Source organism: Vigna radiata, chromosome 8, assembly GCF_000741045.1.
Source record: "Vigna radiata var. radiata cultivar VC1973A chromosome 8, Vradiata_ver6, whole genome shotgun sequence".
Taxonomy (NCBI): Eukaryota; Viridiplantae; Streptophyta; class Magnoliopsida; order Fabales; family Fabaceae; genus Vigna; species Vigna radiata.
Window position 1 is genome coordinate 41,893,388 of NC_028358.1, and position 11,133 is coordinate 41,904,520.

The window sequence follows — 11,133 nt, forward strand, 5'->3', positions numbered from 1 at the left end:
TCTTAAAAAGTTAACTATTATTATAATAATTATTAAAATAAAATAATATTATTAAATTTATACTAAAATAATTATATATTTTAAAAAACTAAATTTTATTATATTGTAATTATATTTCAAGAATTGGTAATTATTTTGATAACTTATTAAAATTAATTATAATTGTAAAAATAAATTATATAGATTTATAATTTAATTTTTTTAAATGCAATATTAATTTATTTGTTTGTTATTATTAAAAAAATTGAAATTAAACTAATTCTTTTAATTCTATCCATCATTAGCCATTGACAACTAGTTGCACTAGTGTAAAATCACATTTATTTATTAGAAAGCATAATGGATGAGGTAGAGAAAAACAGAGATTACATACATAACTACATAGAAGAATGTGCTTTCTTTGAGTTTAAAAGAGTACAATAGAGTGCATAACAGTTTAAAAGAAAAAAAAAATGTAGTTAGTTCAGTTTAATTGAACTAATTTTTAGTTCAGTTCAATTTAAATATATTAGGTTTTATATTAGGATTTAGTTTCATATAAGTTTTAAGAATACAATATAACACAATTTATTTTGCTCACCCCTAAATAAGAGTGTTTAAAATCATCAATAATTCACTAACCATGTTTCTGTTTTTGAGTGTAGCCAAAGGATTGTAAGATTAGTTATACACAATTCTTCATCTCCATTATATATTTACTATTGTTTATGAAATTTTTAATCATAAGTACACAGTTTTCACTTTTGTTGAAATTAAATGTAATCCAACATCGATCACGTTTTGAATTTGATCGCCTATATGGTACCAAAAAGATAAAGAAATGAAAAGTAATTAATTTTAATTAATTTAATTAAAAAAATATCAAAGTTTTTTTTTAATTAAAAGTAAATTAAAATTTTTCTAAAATTTAATCGAAAGGTTTGTCACTCTATTTCATGAATGTTGGATCATTTTTTTTTCATTTAGCATGTCTTATTTTTAAAACATTCATTAAAAAAATAAAAATAGTATTATCACACCTCTTTTTTTCTATAAGGACACTTCTTTTCTTCCTGTCCTTTCTCATTTTATATGTTCTGTTCTTTTTTTTCTTCTTTGTGGTGTTTCTTCCTTTACTGAATGATAAAAGTTATTGTCTTCTTTATACCAAAGGTTGAATATTATTTAATCTTAATATTTCAAATGTCTCTTATACAACAATTACAAGTCTCTTTCTTTCTTCTTTATTTCTAAGCTTTGAAGCAGAATGGTTTGGCTACATTTTGTTTTCTTCAAAAAATTTTACTCAGCTACATAAAGTAGAATGTTAATATATGTTTAGATGGTATTATTATTATATTTTGCTACAAGTAATCTTACTAAGTCTTTACATGAATGTTACACTAACTTATACATACATGTGATTTGGTATATTGAAAATCTCAGTTTTCTAAACTGAATATTATTTTGTAAAAAATATTTTGAATTGATAAAATGATATTAATGCATAATGAATATCGTAAAAAATATCTCCCCTAACTAAAAATAAATAATGATTAGAATAAAATTTTATTAAAAAAATTATTTTGATTTAACAATTTAAAGTGCAAAAGTTCAAAATATAAATTATAACAGTTTAATCCCTTAATGTTTTTTTTTTAAATAATAACAATGTATTGTAATTTTAGTTAAAATTTATTAGCTTTTTTTTTACCCTTCATACATATTAACAAAAATATGATCCATTAGAAATAGAATTATTTAGAATTTATACTCTTTTGACGACAATTTTTAAGATGTAAGTTAATACAATTTGTTTTTCTTTTTTCTCTATAGAATGCAGTTTGTGACATGTAATCCAAATCTTTATTATAAAATAGAAAATGTCCAAAATTTATTGATAATAATTTCAAGCAAATATATTTCAAAATATTGAATGAGTTAATTTAAATATGTTTTATTTATGAGATTCAAAATAGAAAAATAATAATTGTGACAGAAATCAACTAATATGTTTCTACTCCAGGTAACTTCTTTCTATCTTGTATAAATTCACACAATAAAATTATTTTGAAACCTCTCATTAATAAAAACAATTTCAGGTGTGTAAATTTACCAGTGTCCTTTTAACACAGCTAGTGTAATGATATTTTCACTGCATATCATATTTATTTGGCAGTATATTAAAATAATCATTAAATAAATTATTTATAGAAAAATTAAAGAATGAAGGATAATTTTAAATAAGTGTAAAAAATTCTAAAAGTGTCAAATACTCTTAATAGTGCCTAACATCAGATTGACATACATAACTTTATTCCTTGTGAATTTTTTTTTTTTTTTTATGGTCAGCACTGCCAATATCATTCTTTTTTATGCATGGAATTTTGTCCAAGGATACACCTGTAAAAGCTTATGCTTTGCTTCTAAATCGATTTTCCTCTTATTTCGGTCTCGAGATGATGAATCTGGAAAAACTAAAATGAAGATCATATAAGCTAATATGATATGAGGAAGACGTCATGTGAGTGGAGAAAGGAAAATGTTTTTTTTATACTATATACTTACACTAGTTGACAATCCACGTTTAGGGATATTTTGATTATTAACAATAAAAAAAATAACTTTTGCATTTATAAAGAAAGAATGAAATTAAAGGATAAAATATTATATATAAGTTTCTGTTAAATTTGACTCATAACTTATTATTATCGAATCTTTTCCTTAAATTTTTTTGAAAGACTTAATTAACAGTAGTATAGTTGACGTTAAATGAGTATATTATAGTTTAAGTACATAAATTCTTGATAGAGATTTTAATCAAATGTATTATCTTATGAATGATAGTTACAAATAAGGATTACAAGTAAAGTGTTAGCTGTTAGAAATGTTTTTTACTAAAAAAAAAAATACAAAGAATTCAAGGAAAAGGAACTTACTTAAACTTTAAACTTTAAACGTAAAATTATCATAGAATAAAAATGATAAATTTTAATAATATGATAAAAGATTAATTAGTAAACTCATTATTTTATATAAGTTTTTTCAAAATTCTTATATAAAGTTTAGTAAATAATTAATTGTCAAATATCTCTCTAGTAAATCTCACTAAAACAACCTAACACAACTTAGTAGATAATTCTCTTAAATTTTCAATAATTTAATCTTCTTATGCTACCAGTGGTGTTACCTAAACCCAGTCAAATATTACATGTAGAATTCAAGAGAGAGTGTTCTTGAATTCAGAAAAAAACACTAATGATAGTTGGATTAGGTTAAATCCACATCAATACTTCTTGTTTTGCATGGAAATTAGTAGATAATAGAATGCAAACAAGGAAAATTATGAAGAAGTAAGACTTTCACATACAACACAAACTTTCATGTCAAATTTTTAAAGAGAAGAAAGAAAATCTTATACTATATTTTCTTATACCTTCGTTTGATTGTAAAGAAGAAATTAAGATTTAGTAAGGGAGGGATAGAAATAATTTTAAAGAACGACGAAACCAAACAAACCTAATCTATATTTCTTTCATATTCCTCCTACTCTTTATCTCTCAATTCCTTTTCAATTTATTTCCTATCAAACATATTTAGTTTTAATTTACTTAATTTTTCACCTATTTTCAGATATTGTCTATTTATTCATATCTTAACTATTTTTTCTCTCTACCAATTTTCATGTAGGCTTTCTAATTTAGTTTGGGATGAGTGCTTTAAATTAATGGATTAGGATGAAGTGGTGTTGCAACAGACCTTATTATGACACATTTCCTATAACATAATTTTGGTCTTTTGAGAAAGAAATTAATTCTAGTGGATGTATACATGGTTTCTATTGCTTGGTCATTATGGTTACATTAACATGGTATCATATTAAAACAGAGAAGTTGTTAACATCGAATGCATTTTTTAGTTTAATAAATTTAGAATTTGTTCTTATTTTAAGTATCTACGGGAAAAACTTTCTTTCTAAAAGTTGATATGTTTTTAAAAAGATTTCCAAAGCATTTGTTTTCAGTGACAAGTTCAAAATTTGACTGCGTACTACAATTTTTTTTTTCGAATACTTTTAGAAGACTAAAAGAATAAGTTATTATTACATAAAAACATACTTAATAAGTCTTTAGTAGTATTGTCAAAAAGAAGTCTTATGTTGGGTGTCACCTCTAAGCACCAAGGTATGTTTATAGTATTGTGTATTATCATCTATGGTGATGATTATGGTTGTGAACAAGTATGATGATAATGCTAAGAGAATTTTAAGGAGAAATTCTTTATGGTGATAATCTTAGGACATGCATTGACATATGTAGATAAAAAAGGAGGTAACTTAATAACTATTCATACTAATAAAACAAAATGAGCTATGTGGTGAGAATAGTAGGAGGTTCTAGTCTATGAACAATGTTTGGTCTTAGGTGCGAAGGGAACTAACCTTGTAAGTGATAAAGTGACATTTGTTTATGTCTCTGTAGATCATAAATACCACCACAAGTCTACAAGTGCATGCCTACGTTGAAACCCTATGTCAAAGACATGTATCTGGATAATTAGGTCTAGTTTCAACTCTTTATGTGTGCTTATATGAGTGATTGTATTTTACCAATGTTTAGCTTATATATGATAGGATTAATTGTTTCAGAATAACTCTTTTACACGTTAGTTTACTCTATTGTTTCTTTAGGTTTTCTTGTGTATTCGTTTGCTTTCTTTTGTGATGATCACTTTATTAATGTAAGTACTCTAAAGAAAGAGGTGATGTAGCGGAGTTTTCCTTATGGTCATCTTGTAGTTTTCATAGTTGTTGTAGATATATTTTATCATTACGGTTATTTAGTTTTGATAACTATATTATATTTATATTGAAATAATCTATTTTGTTTTATCAATTTTGTAATATATTTTATCAGTTATAAGTTGCTAAATTATACACTATCACTTTAATGATTTTGCATTCTGGATAAAAAAAGAATCGTGTAAAAAAAATAATAGAGAATATCTAAATTCTAATTATTTGAATAAATCGTCACTTAAGTTTTCAACTTTTTTTAAAAGAAAAACAAACATCTAGATATTTTATTTTAAAAAATGTCTTTTTCAAATACTTTTAAAACAAGGATTCTTAAAATATCATCTTCTAAGTTTCGATTAAATAAAGAAATGAACTATTAACACATTTTATCTCTAATCGACATGAAATTTTTAACATATTTCTCTCATACTAAGACATATAAAACTTGAGCATGTGACTAGACATTAACTAGTGATCCGTGTGATATGATAGGTCCAACAATAAATCTTCCAAAATTGGGTGACACTATAGACTAAGTAAATAATAAATCTCATTAGGATAATTTCAAACTCATTATTTTGATACCATATTTAAAAATAGACTTTAAGTCTAACTAAAACTTACAAAATCAGTTTATAAGATAAAGTTTGTATCATTTATATACTAAAAATTTGTCTTATATCTAATCGATGTAGACTAACCAACCATCATTATTAAAATCACATATGTCGAACAATATCTTTTTGTCTTTATAATTTTTGTTATAATAATGCGGTGTGGTTATAGATATATGAGTGCTTAGTACCTTATAATTTTTCAATGGAGAATTTTTTATTTTTTTTTAAAAAGGGATTGAAAATGTTTTTGTTTTATTCATATAAGAGTTTTCGTAAGTCAGTAATTTAAAAATATAGTGAAATAATTAATTATTTACATTAGACTATATAGAATATTGTAAAATTGAACTAGTATAAGAAATTGTGTGTATCACTCTTTCCATCTATATTATCTTGATTTTTTTTTTTTCATTATAACCATATTGTCTATTTTTATCTTATCTTTTATTACCGTTCAAAGAAAAAAAACTTAAAAAAAAATAAATTTGTTCACCATATTGGTTGTGATTTTAACAAAGTTACGTAAAATAATATATGTTTTATTCCCATTCATTTGAATGTATTAAATGAGTTTAATTTTCATACATTGTTATAGAAAACTACGTTTCAATTAATTAAAATTTATAGTTTTTTTAAAACACGAACACTTGCACTTATTTTAAATATGAGATGAATTTACATTAAAATTGCTTTAAATAATTTTTTTAAATATCAACAAAAAGTCAATAATATGATTATGTATAATGATACGTTGAAAAGTTTCACATTTATTATAATTAAATTTTACCATATACACAATATAAACAATTACATAATAGTAAACATTTTTTTCTTGATTTATCTTCAATATCATCCCCCTTTGCTCTTTGTAATTTCTGTCCTATTTTGAATATTTCGACGTTTATATACCTTTTATAAAATTTATTCTCGAAGTTATTTTGAATAAGCATTACTTCGAGTTGCCATGCATTTAATTCATATATAGGATAAGAAATTTTTTAATTTGGAATTTTTAAATTATTTTTCCTTTCTTAATATTTTGTTTCGATAAAAATATTCAAGTTTATTTATTTTTTATTTGTATAAGATATTTCAATTTAATATTAACATAAAATTTATCATAATACTAGACTTAACTAATTTAAAATATCAGTTGACGTTGATCATAACCTTTTTTTTTTGTCAAAGTTGGTGAAAAAAAATTAAGTGACACTAAGATTTTTTTCACTAATATTAGTTGAAATTATTTTAAGCTAGTTTTGGTTATAAATTAGTTAACCAATATTAATTATGATTTTTGTTATATTATTGGTTGAGATTATTTTAGCAAAGTTTCTAGCTTAAGAAATCTTTCAAACTAAAATTGCTCAAAATAAATTCTACCTAGATAACTAAAATTTTTCCTGTTAATAATAATAATAATAATAATAATATATCTTAACTAACATGGATAAAAAAAATAAAAAATTATTTTTGGCAATAAAAAAAATATTTCTAAACATTGATAAAAAAATGTTAAATATATTTTTTTATTTTAAATTATTTTAATAACCTTAATTTCATCTTTAAACTAAATACATATTTATTTTCTACATACATGAGGTGTTTATTATGTGACAAACAGAGTTCTATAATAAATTATGACATAACTTTTATTTGTCGTTTGCTAGGATGAAATACGTATATATTTAGCTTAGAGATGAAGCACAATTTTTGAAAATAAGTTTGCTAAAGATATGTTTACATAGTATTGACATTCTTTATTTGATAAGCTAACAAATGAAACTAAATCTGCCAAATTAACAAAGGATGTGGCATCAAAAGAAACCAATCCTCCAATAGCAAGTGTCAATAGTGTGATTGGTTTTCTTACATTTCTCACCACATTTTGTGTTTGTGCTATTGGACTCACCAAGATTAGTATTCTTGTTACCTCAGTATGATGACTTTTATCAATAGGAAAATGATATTTTAACATCAATATTTTGACATCATTTTGATATTGTACACGTGTTAAAATGTGGTGGACGATTTCAAATTAAAAAAGAAACTTTGGTTTTTCTCTTTCAAATATGCTCTTACCTCAGCTTTTTTTAATTTAAAATCATCCAACCACATTTTGACACGTATGCAGTGTCAAAATGGTGTCAAAAATTGGTGTTAAAATATCATTTTCCTTATTGATATTATGATATTTAGAGAGATCATGGGATCAACCAGAAAAACCAGCAGAATTCTACGAAGTAAAAGGAGAAGGGTTACCAACAAATTCTCTTTCATGTTGAAGATCATGAAAAATGTTTTTACTATTGATGGTATGAGGTCCATCATCATCACTTGAGACTTGAGAATAATCATCATTAAGCCTCGAAGAAAACAAATTATCTAAGCATCTTCCCTTCTTAATGTAATTTTTGAAGACCTTCTATTTGCAGCTTTGATTAGATCTTGGAGATCAACTATTCTGAATTTGTTTGCATGTGAAAAGTGTTCTTTAAGATCTTTCCTTATTTCAATGTTAGTGTCGACCCACATAACAAGTTGTTTGATGGATGGACTCATTGATCGCGTGAGCCAACACATTACCATGTGATTGCATTTGCGCCAATCATCATGAAGAGGATCAGTAATCAGAGGACGTAGAAGACTGTCATTGATGAATTTTTCTTTGTTTTTGGTTTCAAGAACCATCATCCCTCATTGACATTGATCGATAGAAGGAGACAAGAAGGATGGTCGGATTCTCACCAAAACGAAGGTAGAGAGGGTTTGTCGGATTAACAAGATGTTGCAATGATGGATCATTTTGGCTTCAGAACATCATGGTTGATCAAGAAACGAAGCAAGAGGGAAAAACAGATGCGCGGAAGACTAAGAGAATTGTAGCCAATATCATACTATATTTGACTGTTTGTGAGTGAATAACATCTCTAATGCTTCGATTGATCCACTCAACCAACAACATTACAAAGACTTCGCTATATAGAATTAAGGAACGAGAAAAACTAGAGGTTAACTGCCTCTAACAGAAACCACAAGACTGTTTAAGAAAATAAAACAACGATTTTATCAAGACTACGTAAAAATAGATTCATTATTATTAATAAAAAATGTTGTTTAAAATCAACTGAGAAATATATTTAGATAAGTTTTATTAACTTTAGTTGACAAATAATCTTAACTTACGTTGACAAAAAAAAATTATTGACGCTTTTTAAAAACCAACTTCCGGTAACACCAGTAGAATAAAATAATTCATGTCAAAGAAAAAACATTTTTTGAGTTGAAAAACACTTATGCTAACAAAAAAAAAATAAAAATTAATCACTTCAATGAAAAATAACTTTGATATTGCTAAAAGAAATATTATAGTTGACTTGGATCAAAAAGAAATTCACAGCAAAATAAAAAGTGACGTTTCAACTTTGACCAAGTCAAAAACCTTTTAGTACACGTTGAGAGTGTTAGTACCCTGGATTTATTCAGATCAATTACAAAAATAAATTATTTGAATCATGAATTTTACGTATTATTATCATCTATCATAATCAGTAATAATTTTTTATTCGGATAAATTATTCAGAGATAATTACTTTGAATGTAGAAGGACAATTTTTACATAAAAAAGTAGTGTGTATAAAAATGATGTTGCAAACGTCATATTTATTTTAGAAGCAGCTAATTTTATATAAAAATAATAATTTACTTATATTCACAATTTCTCTTTAATCTCTTTCCTCCACAATTTTTTTTTTTTTAATTTTCGTCATTTTTATCCATTACTTTAGCTTTCTCTTGTTGTGTGTCTCTCTTTTCACTCCTGTGTATATATGTGGTTATGAGCATTCCAATCGAAAATCTGTAACCAGAATCTATTTAAATAATCACATTGATTAATTTAAAACAAATTATAAACTATATATAAAGTAATCTGACCTAAGTAAAAGCAAAGCAAACAGGTAAAAAGAAAGCAAATAAGATGCCCCTTATTGAATTAACTGAATGAGAACACTACAGACCCAACTCTGAAAAAAAGAAATGATACAATGCAGGTACTGCGATCCAACAATACATGACGTTGAAGATAATGGTTCAAGACATGTCTTCGATATCCGAACCCTATTCCTGTGCTAACTATGTCACATACATAAATGGAACTACCTTATACTGAAAGAAAAACAACATGAACTTTAAAGAAGAATTCCAAGCTTGAAAAACAAGACGAGATCTAGAGAACGAAAGGGCATCATCATCATGGATCCATTGAATATGGATCAGAAAAAACCTCCAGCAGGAGCAGGTCCAGGTCCATATCCTCCCATCCCCATGTTATCGAACCCGTGATGCTGCTGCTGCATGATGGTTACATCAGGGAACATATAGCTCTGAAGCATGGTAGGGATGGTCTGAGCAGTGAACACCTGAGGAGGCTGTGGCTGAAGCTGATGCTGTGGTTGATGCTGAGGCACGAAATTTGCAGAGGAAGAAGCCCCTGGGAAAAACTGATGACCCTGGTTCACAGCACTCTGAAGCATAGCCCTCTCAGCAAGTTGGGCAACGTGCTTCTTCAGCTCCTCCAATGCTGTCTTGTACTGCTCCATCTGCTCCACACTCAGCTCCTCAGTGGGGCGGGTCCACCACATCAGCTCCTGCGCCTCCTTCCTCAGCCGGCTCAGCTCCTCCCCGCGCTTCCTCTCCGTTTCCAAAAGTTCGTTCACCTGAGTCAGCTGCTTGTTCAGGTCACGCACGTTGGAGATGCGGTGGGCATCGATGAACTGCATGGTGCCGGAGTCCTGCACCGGTGCCCGCCCCAGAAAGCGGTCGATGACAGCGTCCACGTTGGGGTGGCCGAAGGAGAACACCTTCTCTCCCGGCGAGAACACCACCAGCGCCACATGGGCTCCGCAGAGGGTGCAGAGCTCACTGGCCTTCTTGAAAAGGCCGCTTCGGCGCTTGGAGAAGGTGACTTGGAGGTTGCTCTCATTGCTCATTTTCTTCATCTCGATCTTTTGGCGACCACGGCTTTTCTTTGCTCCTGAATCCATGGCCATGAGTGCTATAGCTTAGGGTATATGCCTCTGTCAAGAAGAGAATGTTGTGGAGAAACAAGAGTGAAGGGTTGAATTTATAGGTGTTTTGCGTTTGTAAATGGAGACACCCAAAACAACACGCATCTTTCTTGGCTCCAACAAAAACCACCAATTTTATTTTCATTCAAGTGGTTTCTGGATTTGGAGATTGTGAAAATCCTCTTTGGATGCATATATGGTAGAATATTTATTGTAAGAAAATCAGCAGCTCTGACAAAATTGCATACCTTTTCTTAATCTTGCTCGGCCATTTATCTGATAAGGTGTACCTGATCACTTCGTAGCTGTCATTAATAATCTTAATGTTGTTTCTTTTTATTCATAGGGTTTGTAAAAACAAACTTGAACACCTAAATCATTGATACGTTTAAGACAATTGTTCTAATGATAATTAACTACGTCAAAAAAACTACTATAAGTATTTACTATCCAATTGATTAACCCAACTTTTATTTGAAGCTTTACAACCTTTGTTTAATATATGATGTTTGAGAAAACAAGTCTCCAAAAAATAATTAATTAGATTTACACAAAAAATAATTAATCAGATTTACACAAAAAATAAAAAGATAAATCATAACATTTCTTCTAATATTGGAAATTGTTTTATTTATAAAAATATTTTTCACTTAGATTATTGGTAAGATTA

At 27.4% G+C, this 11,133-nt stretch overlaps 1 protein-coding gene across 1 annotated transcript; it reads right to left on the minus strand.

Moving 5' to 3' along the window:
- Positions 1–9,527: 9,527 nt before the first annotated feature.
- Positions 9,528–10,457, minus strand: LOC106770680 (agamous-like MADS-box protein AGL62). Its single transcript, XM_014656478.2, has one exon. It carries the CDS (start codon positions 10,443–10,445, stop codon positions 9,669–9,671), a length of 777 nt encoding a protein of 258 aa, XP_014511964.2. The 5' UTR covers positions 10,446–10,457; the 3' UTR covers positions 9,528–9,668.
- Positions 10,458–11,133: the final 676 nt, after the last annotated feature.

Bases quoted from the DNA above. Each gene is read 5' to 3' on its own strand.
- LOC106770680 (XM_014656478.2), bottom strand. From the start codon at position 10,445: ATGGCCATGGATTCAGGAGCAAAGAAAAGCCGTGGTCGCCAAAAGATC.